Source organism: Phialemonium atrogriseum (assembly GCF_030411735.1).
Source record: "Phialemonium atrogriseum strain 8032-3 unplaced genomic scaffold QBC33scaffold_44, whole genome shotgun sequence".
Lineage (NCBI taxonomy): Eukaryota > Fungi > Ascomycota > Sordariomycetes > Cephalothecales > Cephalothecaceae > Phialemonium > Phialemonium atrogriseum.
The window spans coordinates 150,052-163,909 of NW_026848181.1; the positions used below are offsets into that span (position 1 = coordinate 150,052).

General features: G+C 55.7%; 2 protein-coding genes across 2 annotated transcripts; one reads left to right on the top strand and one right to left on the bottom strand.

The window, feature by feature from the left end:
* Window positions 1–2,531: 2,531 nt before the first annotated feature.
* Window positions 2,532–8,571, bottom strand: QBC33DRAFT_552522 (histidine phosphatase superfamily-domain-containing protein). Its single transcript, XM_060429315.1, has 5 exons — window positions 6,987–8,571; window positions 6,901–6,922; window positions 3,815–6,791; window positions 3,297–3,745; window positions 2,532–3,214 (listed from the first exon to the last, which is right to left on the bottom strand). The coding sequence occupies exons 1-5, from the start codon at window positions 8,167–8,169 to the stop codon at window positions 2,983–2,985; spliced, it is 4,863 nt and encodes a 1,620-aa protein (XP_060278490.1). The 5' UTR covers window positions 8,170–8,571; the 3' UTR covers window positions 2,532–2,982.
* Window positions 8,572–9,229: 658 nt separating this feature from the next.
* QBC33DRAFT_574393 (Utp21-domain-containing protein) lies at window positions 9,230–13,002 on the top strand. Its single transcript, XM_060430751.1, has 3 exons — window positions 9,230–9,454; window positions 9,519–12,198; window positions 12,260–13,002. The coding sequence occupies exons 1-3, from the start codon at window positions 9,344–9,346 to the stop codon at window positions 12,601–12,603; spliced, it is 3,135 nt and encodes a 1,044-aa protein (XP_060278491.1). The 5' UTR covers window positions 9,230–9,343; the 3' UTR covers window positions 12,604–13,002.
* Window positions 13,003–13,858: the final 856 nt, after the last annotated feature.

The following is a 13,858-nucleotide window of genomic DNA, read 5'->3' on the forward strand; positions in this document are numbered from 1 at the left end:
GCGGGACACGTCAGCTGGCGGAGGGCATCCAGTCAAGTCCGCGGCGCGCAGACACGATTGGGAGATACCTATTTGAGTACCTACCTACCTACCTAACCTTGGTAGGTGAGCGACCTACTGTTTGTATAAGTCAATGATCCACGAACCGCGCCGCGGCACTACCCGGGCCCGGGCAGGTACGTATTTAAAACGTATCTACCTATTCAGACCAGTATAAATTAGGTGCTGGCTGGGCGTGCTAGTGCAGACCGACAATCGAAGTAATCTGGAAAAGACTTCGCTCACTCCGAACCTCGACCTCCTGGAGCGGGAGGAAGGGACAACCTGGCGAGGAAAGGAGGGGGCATTACATGCGAATATTGGAAGTCTCCCAGCCCTGTCCTTGCAGTTTTCCCGCCATGCCCGCAGGTCGTGTTCCGGTCGTTCGATGGCCTCCTATCCCTAGTTCCATCAATGCGCTGCACATTCTGGTGGCCACACAGGCAACCTTGTGGTATCACCTTTTTCTTTTCTTTTCTTCTTCCCTCTTCTGCCATCTTCCTTCATCTTTTTGGGCCCTTTGTCTTCTCTCCTTACCCTACCAGGAATAAAATGCCCTGTACTGGTCGATGTGCAAGTGGGCCAAGCAAGGTATGCCATTCGCCTTGGTAGCATCCACTGGGAAGAAGGGCACTTTCAAACTTTCCCCTGATCGTCTCGGATCTTCCACTCCACCAGCACGATCTCCCCAGAGAGGACCGAGTTCCAACCCAAGACACACTAATTGGTCCCATCCCCTCAACACACCCCTGGAAAAGAACTTTCTGGAGGTAGTGGACGAGCCTTTGGTAAGGATCCCACTAATGCACCCAAGCGAACTTGGCGAGCGTAAGCGAATTGCGCCTCATCAGGGGACCCCTTCTAGCCCACGCGTTCTAGGGACCCATTGGCTTGGACCTGCGGCGACTTGGTGGGTCAACGACGCCATCATCAATACTACCTACCCTATTCTAGAGGCAATCAAGTTCGGTGAATCCTTTACGTCGTAATACCTGTTTCGGCCTTCTGTCACAGTCGGTGCCATGAGAACAGTCTTACAACTAATAATCTCCATATCCAAGAGTGCACCGATACAGGTGGGTAGGCAGCCAGTAGCGGCCTGGGTGTCAGGCCATCTATGTTTCGTGCAGGATTGCAGCTATTGACGGAGGGTCTTGACTGACCATGTGGAACGATATCCCCACTGACTGTCAAGCTCCGCCAGACCACTCTTGCCATGTGGCCTCCTTTCTTGCGTTGTATGCGTAATTTAACGGCATCGAGCCCAAGAACCTGATGGGCACGCACGAGAAGCGCTGACTGGCTGCTCAGACTGGACAACAAGAAGCGCGGAAGATCAGATTGCAAGATTGCTTCCCACCCAATGACATTGGATCCCCACGCAGTAGTGCCAGCCAATTGGCAGCATTCCGTCAGCTCTGCTGACTTTCAGTATCTGCGACCGCAACTGCGGCCGATGGATGGAACCATAATTTGTCCCGAAGTACCGTACATGGGTAGGTACTGTACCTAGGTTCTTCTTCCCCTTACGGATCCGTACGCTCCTACAGGACCCATTCAGTACCATTTCTTGGCAAGAGCCTCATTCTCGGGTTTAGACCCAGTAACCTACTCCTCCAATGTACTTAGTAACGAGCTAAGCAATCAACATTGTCACTCCCTGCCTATCTAGTCGTAAGTAGGCATGGAGCTGGAGTTGCCGTTCACCTCTTCTTTACTGCACAGCGCAAGGCATAGGCACTACCTAGCTGATCGCTGCTAACGTCTCAGCAATTAGCTTAGGGTGTGCTCGAGCTTCACCGCGCGCACTAACTGCTCTATTCCTGCACCAGTACTCCGTATCTGTCTTCGATTGATATTTAACTCGGGTCACTAATAAGCAGGTTGAGGGCGACACCGACCGGGTGGGGTCTAGTTTGATGCGGGCCCATCTGGTCTCATCTTTGGGGGAGCCGGTGAGGATATGCGATCCGTCCATGATTGGCTGGCTGAAGTCGCTAGGCTAGCAACAACCCGCCATACAATTCAACGGGGAAAATCAAGAAATGCGAAGATGCGATCCGTCCCTTCCAGCATCACACCTCGTTGGTTGGCGGCCCGCATATCGACTGGTCATTTTTCATGGGACTTGGATGTTCTATTTGCCATTCAACCTGTTTTATGCCGCTGAGCGCTCAGAACGCTCAGATCAAAATGTCTTGGCGGGGGAGTCAACCACGAGCACGACACCGCTTCCCCCAAGAGCGTTCCAGGCAGCTCGAGGTTTAGACGATTTCAGAGCAATGGCGACATCAACGCATGATGGAATGTCAACAGGCCGGGTCCACTGCTGGGTCTGCAACCATGGCTTCATAATTAAAATTAAGAAACAGGGCATCCAGACTTACACCACATGGTCTAATGCACCTGCAACCCTTTCCGGGCTCCCAGCTGCAAGCCGGCCTTCTAAAACAACAGATAGAAGAATGTAAAGATGACGAACCTTAATGATAGCATTGACCACGATGGATGATCGACGTTCCCCATGTCAGGGACTTTCTGACGCAGCACCGAGGCAATCCCTTCTACCATTTCGGGGAGCCGTGCGAGTCCCTTTTTGGTTGTATTATACATGAACTTGGGGCTTGGACGAACAAGGCACGGGCCGCGTAGCCGTAAATAATATTATCTACCTACTTACTGAACGTCCCCTTTTCTGAGGTGGTCAATTACACAGGATTTACACCGAGTTTGAGCACCTAGATGGTGTGACAAATGTTCGACTTCCTCAGCTATGACGAGTTCGAGTTGGGCCTCACGAATGACGATGCTCGCCGTGTTCCCGATCCCAACCCTCACAAACGTCATGTTATCCCTGGGTGGAAAAGCCCGCCTCGCCCGGCCGCCCCCTCCCCACCACCCTTTCGCCTCGAGGCTGGCAGTAAGCCGGCGCGCCAGCCCTGGTTAGCTTTTGCCTGGTGTCATCTCCTCTACTTGTTGGCCCGCCTCTGGGGGGTCGCCGACCTGTGCCGGCTGCTGAATGGCACCACCTTCTTCCCCAGCGAGAGGAGTCGCCGACGCCGTCGCGCGTTCGAGACCCTTCATCTCCAGCAACTCGTGGTCGCTGTTCTGCCTTTCCTGAAACGAGAACGCCTCCGACAGGTTGACTGCAAGGAACGTCTTGGGCAGCTTTACTCTGCAACACGGAGAAAGAAAGAAAAAGGTTAGCATGCTTGTGTTCCATTCTGGGGGCGATGTGGCGATGGGGGGACACATACTGATGGAACTTTGCCCTCAGGGTCTCGATGACCTGCTTCCAGTCTCCGTGAGGGGTCAGGCTCCGGCGCGGCGCGCACCCAATGCAGTGCTTGCTGTCGAGCTGGACGTCCAGCGGGTCGAAGACGTGGCATCCGGGGCTGATGGTGATGCGGATGCTGTAGGCAAAGCTCGGGGTCTCGTCGGTGCCGGTGGCCGGGTTCGCCGGTATCTTGGTCTCGGACTCGTACAGCTCGAAGCAGATCTGGGAGAGGTAGTCGAGCTCGGGGATGGTGCTGCGCTTGATCTTGGTCTCGATGCCGCCCTCTAGGATGCAGTTGAGCAGCGTGTAGATGTGCGATTCCTTGGTGAAGTAGAAGAACCCCTTCGCCTCGTCCGACGCCTGCATTTCTTCGAGGTCCTGCACAATCTCCTTCAGCAGGGGGAGGGAGGTTAGAAGTCCGATTTCGAGCTGTGGAAAGGTTATTTCGGTCAGCATTATTCTCCCTGTGACTCAACGGTTTCAGATAACCTCGCTCACCTTTTCGCTGTCCGATATACCATACTCCTGCGGGCAGATGAAGTCGAAAAGCACTTTGGCAAGCTGATATAGTTCCCTCAGCGGTTCGAACTTGGCGTCTGTCTTGGCCTTTGTCTGATGTGTCCCCTTGAACAGATGGAAGTACTGCTCGGGAGGAGCTTCCTCTGCGTGGCGGAGTCCGTTCATCCACGACCGGCGACGGAAGATACGCTTGACGGCTTTGTTCGCATCCGACTTGTCAATCTTCTCTATCAAGGCGCCGGGTTGGCCCTTCTCCGCCTTGGGGTCATCCGGAGCCTTCACCCCTGATGCACCACCATCCTCGGTTTCCTTCTTCGAAGCTGAAGCCTGCGGACTCGTCTTGCCCTCTTTGCCGCTCCCGCCGGAAAACAAGATTCCGTACTCCTCCTCGAGCATGCTCTTTGGCGGCGTGAACACCCACTCGAGAAACTGGCGGTTGTGCAAGGCATCGAACTTCATCGTGTCGTATAGCTCCGAGATCTTGCTGGGATCCACCTTGTCCCCGTCGCAGAACTCGGTGAACAATTTCTCCCACCTCTCACGGAACAGCTCGGCATCTTCACCGCAGCACCAACGAGCCTGGATGCTGTTTACCGCGTTGGCCTGGGAGAGCGACGAGGCCAGGGACGAGGCCAGGGACGAGTTAGAGCCGCCCTCGACCGTGGTCTTTTCCCCGCCCGGGTTGGATATGGCGTTCAGGGAGTTGACGGCGCCGCTGTATAGCTTGCCGTAGTTGTAGTGCATCACCCGCCGGTGGTAGTTCATGAGCTGCGCCACACGCGTCTGCACTTCCGAAGGCTCGGGCATGTTCTCCGGCCACGCGAACTGCGGCGGGCGCTCGTTCCCCTTGCGCAGCAGCCCCTTGAGCTTCTTCTTCACCTTGTCCATCTCATCCTTGGCGGCGTTCGAGTCGTCCAGTAAGTCCTTGCGGACCGTGATGAAGTCCTCCGGCACATCCTTCTGGCCCAAGAAGCTGGCGGCCCAGATATGTGCACTTGTTGTGACTCTCCGCTCGCTGCTGGTGTAGACGTGGACCTCGTCGAGGATGTCCCGGTTGAGGAGGAGCAGATCGTTGCGCATGTTGTCGCCGAGCTCCTGCGACTGGTACCTCGCCGAGTGTGTTGGCTCACCACCCCATTTGACGATCAGCTGGAGCTTATCCAGAACAAGACTGTTCTCTGCTGCCGTGAACTTGGACATGGTTACGCCGGATAGGGAGTCATGGCGCTTGGGCTGGCGCTGTTTGGCCGCATCCTCCTTGGAACTGTCATCACTCTTATCCCCCAACTGCCTGTGTGTCAAGACGGGAGACTTCTCGTTCTCGGACATGACGGCCTTCTCCTCGAGGGCAGTCAGCTCCTCGGTCTTCTTCTTCCGGAACATTGGCTTGATCTGCACCTTCGTGCCCGCCCAGCCGCCCTTCTTCACTAGCACATTTCGCAGCGCCCGGAGCTTGCCCCTATCCTCAACACCGGCAATCATTGCCAGGTCCACCGCATCTATCACACTTCCAAGAGCTGCCTCGCCAATCAAGAGTACCTCCTCCTGATGGCCCTTGAGTAGCTCGATGAAAGGTTCCGTGTGGAAGGTGAATTTGTACTTTTGCTTCGGGGTACGGTCTGCATGCCGGATGACGGACACCATACCCTTCAACTTCCAAGAGTGTTTCGGGGGCGGTGGCGGGGGCGGCGTCTGGTCCCGACCATTCTCCTCGCTAATGCATACCTTTGACAGGACGCGAGGGGTTGCCGGAACTGTAGACGGCGCCGTGGACGGCACGCTCTCGACCACCGACCCCTGAGTTAACAGGGGACTCGTACCGCTGCTCTGCACTTTTGAACTCAGGCCGCTCTCTGATTTCACCGAGGTTCCAAGTTCCGTCTGCAACGGTTGTGGTTCTGAAGGGCCTTCCACGACCGAGGCGGACGGGGCGGAGGACGGGCCGCTGGGAGCTCTGCCTTGGATCCCAAGACCAGCACTAGGCTCCTTGTCCTTGCTTAACAACGACGAGCGCGCCGTCGTGGGATCGATTTCCGAGGGAGCAGGTGAGGGCATCGGTGGGGTCGGGCCGCCTCTCCGCAACCTCTCCTTGATGAACATGTCCTTCAGAATGCTGGCGCATTGATCGTAGTACTCGTCGTTATCCTTCACGAAGCTCCAGCCGTTGACGTCGATCACGTAGCTCTTGCCTCCGGCTCGGAGGAAGTCGAACCCGCAGACGCGCTGCCCAAAGGCAGTGGAAATCTTGCTTGCGATCTCCTTTTCGTCGGCGCTCAGGCCGGTCACGTAGCGGACCTCCTTGCCGTGGGTGTTGCGCCGCACAACGCCGTCGACGACGGGCGACTTGCGAGTTTCTGCGTGGCAGTACGACGGCCCCACGGTATAGGCCTTGACGTCTTCGGCGTTGTCGACCCTCATGAACTTCTCGTAGATGAAACTCTCGCTTGGTTGTGAGATGGCGCGAGGCACAACGAGGTCCGGCACGAACTCGCTGCTCTTGTTGCCGATCTTGCGGAAGAGCTTCCGCGCCCCGCCGCCCGCCGACTGGGGGAAGTAGATGATGATATTGTGATCCTCGCCGCTCGTCGGCTTCTCTACGAAGGGCTTCTTGAGCTGGATGCCGTCGACCGACAGCACATCACCGTCGTCGAGGAGCTCAACCCTTTTGGGTGCTTGCATTTGAATCTGGCTCGTAGGCTCGAAAGGGATGCCGCTGGTTTCCTTGACGTGCTTGGCAACGTCCGGCGTGAGGACCTTGGGCCCGCCATCCCGGTTGACTTCCAAGCGCTGCGGGGTTGGGACGCCGATTCCGTCGAGGAGCCAGAGGCACAGGCGCCTGTCCCAGAGGATTTTCTGCATGGGGACGTCATTGACACAAAACGGCTTCCGGGCTTTGACGTAGGCAATGGCTTTGTCCAAGGGGAAGCCATCGGAGTAGAAGGATATCAAGTAATCGCTGCATAGCATGTCAGACAGCAATCTTAAATGGGGGGAAGAAGTGGGAGAAGAAGATATCGACAGCGACGAGGTGCTGCAAAACGGATGGGGGGATGGGGCTGCTTTACCACATGGGCCAGTTTTCGATCTCTTGATTGCTGCGTTAGCTTCTGTCTAGTGATTGGAGGAGTTGTGTTTCCTTTTTCCATCTTACCTTCGTCAAGAATGACCTTGTCTCCGAAGACACAGACGTCAAAGTCGCGGTTCGCAATGAGCCGGTTCAGGATATTCCTGCTTGGTTTGCTTCTTGCCTTGATATCCAATGCGCAGACACCGATGACGCCCCATGGCGCCGGCTTGATCTCCTCTCTCTCCCCTCTGTGCAGTGCCCGGTCGCTGCTGGGACTGTGGCTACTAGCCGCAGTGCTTCCTCCGCTGAACCTCCGCTTGGCCCGGCTCCGTGATCTGGTTGGCTGGGGCCGCGGCGCGCTCGTAGGATCGGCCCCTCTTGCAGGCGCCGCCGATGGGGGGTTTCGCTTGACCACTTCGTTTAGGTGGGGAACATACGACTCGCGCGGGGCTAGATGATGCCCGGTCGCAGAGCTCTGGCTCCCGGTGGTCACCGTGATGTTAGACAAGCCCGCCTCCGACTGGGCGGCGGAGCTCAGTCCTCTCCCCCCCGGCGGAGTCATCAGTCCGGACACGGACCTCTGTACGGCTCCGGTGCCGTTGACGCTATTGCCGTCGCTCCCGCCCACGGAGGAACCCGAGGTGGGCACGCCTCGCGCCGAGGTTAGGCTGTATACGGAGCCCACGCTCACGCGTTTGCTGGGGTCGGCATCGGAGAAGGACGAGCGGCTGCTCATCAGCGCCGGTTCGGGAAGATTGCGTTGCTGAGCCTGGGGTGACTCCGGGTATGAGCCGGGCATCAGACGGGGCGTGTCGACGTCGTCGGCTTCTATGGCGAAATCCCTCTGGCAGAGCGAGCTGGGAGGGGGGAGCCCTTTCACCATCGCGATATCCTCGTTCCAGTAATCCGAGGTTATCGATTCACTTCGGCTGTGCGAAAGAGACGACCGAGGACTCTTCAATGCCTGGGGCTGTTTGGTTTGGGGCCGCGAGATGGGCGGAGGCATTGATAGGCTGGCTCGCTCGGCGTGGGTCTCTGTCGTGTCTGCCTCTGCATGCCTGCTTTTCCGGGTCGGGATGGTAAATGAGGCAGAGGAGGAGGAGGAGAGGTCGCGGGAATGGGAGGTGGACCAGGAAGGCCGAGAGCGGGAGGTGGATAAGGAGCTCTCTTGTGGCTGCTGCGGTGGCGACAACGGGGAACCGTAGAGCGGAGCGGCATCTACAGAGCGTCTCGAGCTAACGCTGGCCCGGCCTGAGTTAGTTTCCATGGCGGGCGACGCCAGATGCTACATCGTACGAAGAACGGAGGAGAAGTTGGGAGCGGCACAATCTTGACCGCCGGACCAAGCCAAGCCAAGAAAGCAGCTAGAGTCTAGGCCTTCTATACGGCTGTGTACTATGTTGGCCAGTCGGGGATTTGTGGTTGCCAGGAGCATAGAAGTAGATGGACTTCAATGCATCTGAGCAACAACTTAAGTCAGTGGGTACTGTTCCCGTTATTAGTGCTCTTTTTCGACCTTTTGTTCCTCTCTCGCCCCTGTTTTTCATTATTTTTTCCCCTGGGGCGGATTGCCCCTCCACTCCAGGAGAGGCGGCAGGGTTGCAGGCACTAGATATTCGGATGGTAGCACACAAAACGGGAATGGGAAATCTGGTTCATAAAGCCTGGATTCACATAGTGACGGGGCGGTATAGGTCTGGTAGGGGGGGGAGCCAATGACGTCTAGCGCTTCTTGGACGAATTGGCTCGCACATGGGTCGTATTATTTCTGGCTGGGCCTTTTGCACTAGCATGTTGGTGCAGGATGTAGCGCAATTGAAGCCCCACCATGTCAGCTAGGGCGATTTCGGCGGTCAGCCACAAGCTGCTTCTGGGGAGTGGGGCAATGGCGTAATGCAACCGAATTTTCTTCACCGTCCGGCTTCTTTTATTTGCTAGAAAAGGATTCTGCTGGTCACATGACTAACTTGGGCCTCGTCCTTGTTGGGCAAATGGTCACGCGACCAACTGTATTTTACATTAAGAGATATTGTATGTGTAATGGATATATAGTGATTTATTGCCTGATGTTTGGCTATGGGTAACGGTGCCATTCCTTCGCTGTTTTCAATATCCTGATAGAGACATTTCAAGTTTGGAGGGGCAGCACCGACCGTAACCCCCTTCTCACTGTAATCTGCACAAATAATCTTTGTCGGGCCTGTGCACCATTATCAGTCGCAAAGGGCAAGTGGGGCAAGGCTAGATGTGGGGTTAGGAGAAAGATACCTAAACCCCAAAGCTCATTGGGTGGAAAATTTAGACACCCTTCCATTAACGAGGCTGACAACGTGAATTTTTGTTCAACTAAATATTTAGTCGCATCTTCGCAAACCTGTGAACCAATCTGGTTGATGCAGAACGAAGCTCTTGCCCAATTACCCAACGCGTGAGCTAACACAATGCCTCACTCAGACCATGATGGTCCCCTTGTCAAGCGCCAAAAGGTGAATGCTATTGTTCAGCATCAGTCAGCCTCTGCCAAGGGGTCGGCCATCTTTGCACCTTTCCGGGTATGTGATGATTCCGAAGCTGTTTGGAACCAAAAAATGATGCTAAAAGACATGTCCTCCCTAGACTGTAGGATTGGTGTCACCAACCGATGTTCCTTTCTCATCTATACCTCTGGGAAAAACTACCTTCCAGATTACAACCTCGGTCGGCCGATCACTCCAGACCTACGACCTCAAGCGTGGTCTCAATCTTGTCTTTGTTACTCGGCCACAGACACCAGCAGACATTACAGCAACCCATGCCTGGAAAGAGAAGGTGTTCGCAGCCTGGGGCGATAGGGGAAATGGCGGGCAGCAAGGGTTGTGGGTTTTCCAGAGAGGAAAGAGGGTCGCCGAGCTCGAGTTGCCCAGCGACCTGGACCAACCTATCAAGCAGATCCTCATATTCGGCACATGGGTGGTAGCCTGTGCGAGGACTAGGTTAGAGGTCTGGAAGTCAACCGACTTGCAACATTACACGACAATCCACCTCACCGCAAGCAAAGGAGACAACGAACTGACAGGCGGCATTTGCAATATGCCAACATACCTTAACAAAGTATTTGTTGGCCGCGGTAACGGATGGGTTGAGATCTGGAATGTTAGTACCGGCAAACTGATTTATACGATCCTTCCACCGACGCCCGATTGCGGCGCAGTTGTCTGTCTCGAGCCAACTACTGCTCTCTCCCTGTTGGCGATATCATATTCTCAAGGGCCATTGACGGTTCACGACATATTACGAGACAAGCTTGTCATCCAACTCAACGCAGGAACGGAAGATGCTCCCGTTAGCGCCATGTCGTTCCGAAGTGACGGCCAAGGCGCAGGGCAGGATGGCAGGAAAGATGGCGTCTTGGCTACAGCCACTCTGGCCAGTGGAGACGTTACGTTCTGGGACTTGAATAAAGGGGGTAGGGTCATGGGCGTTCTGCGGAGCGCACACAACCCTCCGTCCCAAGACGGCCCTCTCGTTCGTGGCGGGATCAGCAAGATCGAGTTCCTCTCGGGCCAAGCCGTAATCCTGACAAGCGGCCGAGATAACTCGCTCAAGTCGTGGATCTTCGATGAAACGCCCTTCTCCCCTGTTCCACGCATCCTGCATACCAGGAGCGGACACGCTGCGCCCGTCAGTTGTCTGCAATTCCTGCCAACTGACTTCGACGGCGCGGAAGCTGGCAACAAGTGGCTACTCAGCGGCGGGCAAGATAGGAGCCTCTGGGGATGGAGTTTGCGCCGTGACGGGCAAAGCTCGGAGCTCAGCCAGGGCAACATCCGGAAGAAGGCAAAGAAGGTTGGTATCCTGGGCAGCACGGCCCTCAGCCATGGCCCGACAACCACGCTGGATGACCTCAAGGCACCGGAGATAACATGCATCGCCACCTCCCTGAACAGAGACGGCGGGATTGGTGCCATGCCGGGAAATCAGCCCATATGGCAGAAAGAGCATGGCAAGTCCAAGCCGACCGATGCCGAGATCAGCGGTATGACTGGATGGGAGAGTGTTGTGACGGCTCACAAGAACGATTCTTGGGCTCGCACCTGGTTCTGGGGCCGGAAGAGAGCCGGGCGCTGGGCTTTCCGAACTGGAGATGGCTCCAATGTCTCTACCATCGCCATCAGCCCCTGCGGCACCTTTGCCCTCGTCGGGTCCGCGAAGGGCAGCATTGACATGTTTAATCTGCAATCTGGTCTACACCGGCAGCGGTTTCCTTCCAAGCTGACGCCAGCACAGGCCAGGCACCTGAAGATGCAGCAGCTGAAACAGCTGGACAACGCCACCCAGCTTCAATCGAGATCTCAGCCCAAGTTCGCCCAGGGAACCGGAAAACACGTCGGCTCTGTCACGGGCATTGTTGTCGACTCCATGAACAAGCTCGTCATATCCTGTTCCCTGGACGGGACCATCAAGTTCTGGGATTTCCTTACGGGCGGTCTTCTGGATGAAATTGACTGGGCACCCATGACGGGCATCACGGGCTGTCGGTACCATGCAGCCAACGACCTGATCGCCTTCTCGTGCGACGACCATTCCATCAGAGTGGTGGACATCGAGACGAGGAAGACCATCAGAGAGTTCTGGGGCTGCCAGGGCGATGTCAACGATTTCTGCTTCTCGAATGATGGAAGGTGGATCGTCGCAGCTTCGCAGGACTCCCTGCTGCGGGTGTGGGATCTCCCTACCAGCCACTTGATCGATGCGTTCCGGCTAGAGAGGCCTTGCAAGGCTCTAGCTTTCTCTTCTACGGGCGAGTATCTCGCAGCAGCCACGGAAGGCGAGCTCGGCGTGCACATCTGGACCAACAGGGCGTTGTTCAGGCACATTCCGACGAGGCAGATCTCTGAGAAGGAGATTGCCAGCATATCCAACCCTACAACGTCTGGCGAAGGTGGTCAAGGGCTTTTGGAGGGCGCCTTCGACGAGGAGGTAGCGTCCGACGACGGCGATGCTGTCTCTGCTCCCACGCTTGATCAGCTCAGCTCGGATATGATGACGTTGAGTCTGGTGCCGAAGAGCAGATGGCAGACTCTCCTGCATCTGGATCTGATCAAGCAGCGAAACAAGCCGAAGGAGGCCCCAAAGGCTCCGGAGAAGGCACCCTTTTTCTTGCCATCGGTCGGCGGGTCAAACCCGCTAAACTCTGGCGAAAGTGCCCAGGCCAACGGGGCCGAGGATACCAAGTCCAGGATCACAAAGTTCGACCGGAGCCGGTCCGAAGAAGCCTTCACCACGAAGCTTCGCGAGGGAGCCACTTCCGGCAACTGTAAGTCCCTCCCCCATCAGAGTGTCGTTGTCTGCATCACGCCGCTAACCCCCCATCCCAGACGGAACCTTCATCGAACACCTCAAGTCCCTCTCCCCTTCCACCGCAGATCTCGAACTGAGGTCTCTGTCGCTCGGCGAAGGCGACGACGACGAGGCCAACGAGCTGCTGCACTTCATCCGGGCGCTGACGTGGCGACTCGTCGCCAGGAGAGACTACGAGCTCACGCAGGCGTGGATGACCGTCTTCCTCCGGCTGCACTTCGATCTCGTCATGGAAAACGGCCCCTGCCTTGGCGCGTTGCGCGCGTGGAAGGAGCACCAGGAGAGGGAGCGGGACAGGCTGGACAACCTGGTCGGGTATTGTGGCGGCGTGGTTGGATTCCTGAGAAGTCCAAGGACATAGTTTGTGCGCGCCATGGTGTTGCTTGCGTCCTTGGTTAGAAATAGCAGCTTAGATTCACCTTTTTCTTCATTCCTCGCTGGTGCGGGCGCTTTCACACTCGGTTAGCCCGTCTCCTTACCTGCCGCCCTACTTTAAGACCGGCCTCTGCGCCTCTGCCCGGGCTGTTTATCCTAGTTCACTATATTACAAGATAACTTCATCGGCCAAGGTATGTAAGTGCGAGCTCAGTCATCAATTGTCTACAGGCTTAGATAGGCGGATCCAATGCTATAGGTTGATCCGTTATTCATCAGAGGCAAGCAAGCAGGCGGTGTCTCAAGTCAGGATTCAACAGCTCGCATTTCAGATATGTATATTCCGTATAGATAATCACTCGTAAGCTGAATTCCAATATTGCCATCAAAAGTTTCTTGTACAACTTCCATATGTATGTATACCGCTCTGCCCGCGCACGTCGCCCAAACAAACGCTCTAAAGTATGACTGAAGGACTGTCAAGAATATCCAAAAAATAAATAAACACCATAGCCACCGGTCCGGCCAAGACCCTCCGCGCTGGAGAATCTTTGGTCCAGGGACAAACCCGTCCCGAGCCCGCCGTCAACTCCCCTGTTATTCATTTGATGCCATCATTCACTCATCCCAGATCCAACGAGGAGGGCAGCCAAGATCGTCATCATCCGACCCAGCCAAGCCCCAGATTTCCTGCCCACGGTCCCTTTTTGGTTTTTGAAAATCCTAAAACAAGATGAGAAAACCCCCAAGAAGAAGAAAAGAGAGAAGAAAAGCAAGGAAGCATGCAAACAACTCCAAGGCAACCCATTGAAGGGGCCAACACAGACGCCGGTCCATTTATGAGGGAGGACACTGGAAGCCACCGATCCAAGGCCAGAGAGAAGACGTGAATACCCACAAAGTCGAGAAAACCGAAAATCAGACAGATCAACAAGCAAAATAAACAATAACGAGGTTTAGAGCGCCAAACCAGTCCCGTCACCAGTCCATCGGTACAATGCCAGAAGTTCCCTTCGTCGCTGATGCTGCTCGCCAAGATCCTCCGGGACGCGCCCACGGACTTGGGCAAGTGCACTGCGCATTACTTTGCTGAAGTTTCGCTGGTAGAGAGAGTCAGCATTATAGGAAAAAAAGGTTGGGGGGGGGGGGGGGGGGGGCACAGTGTGGTAAAAAAAAAAAATTAAACCCTTTTGGGTTGCAAACACCCAAACATGTTTGGCACGAATTTGGGGAACCCACCC

Bases quoted from the DNA above. Each gene is read 5' to 3' on its own strand.
- QBC33DRAFT_552522 (XM_060429315.1), bottom strand. From the start codon at position 8,169: ATGGAAACTAACTCAGGCCGGGCCAGCGTTAGCTCGAGACGCTCTGTA. The intron at 6,923-6,986 runs GTAAGATGGAAA...GCAGCAATCAAG, and splicing joins CAAGGTCATTCTTGACGAAG to AGATCGAAAACTGGCCCATG. The intron at 3,746-3,814 runs GTGAGCGAGGTT...ACCTTTCCACAG, and splicing joins GTATATCGGACAGCGAAAAG to CTCGAAATCGGACTTCTAAC.
- QBC33DRAFT_574393 (XM_060430751.1), top strand. From the start codon at position 9,344: ATGCCTCACTCAGACCATGATGGTCCCCTTGTCAAGCGCCAAAAGGTG. The intron at 9,455-9,518 runs GTATGTGATGAT...TGTCCTCCCTAG, and splicing joins CCATCTTTGCACCTTTCCGG to ACTGTAGGATTGGTGTCACC. The intron at 12,199-12,259 runs GTAAGTCCCTCC...CCCCCATCCCAG, and splicing joins GGGAGCCACTTCCGGCAACT to ACGGAACCTTCATCGAACAC.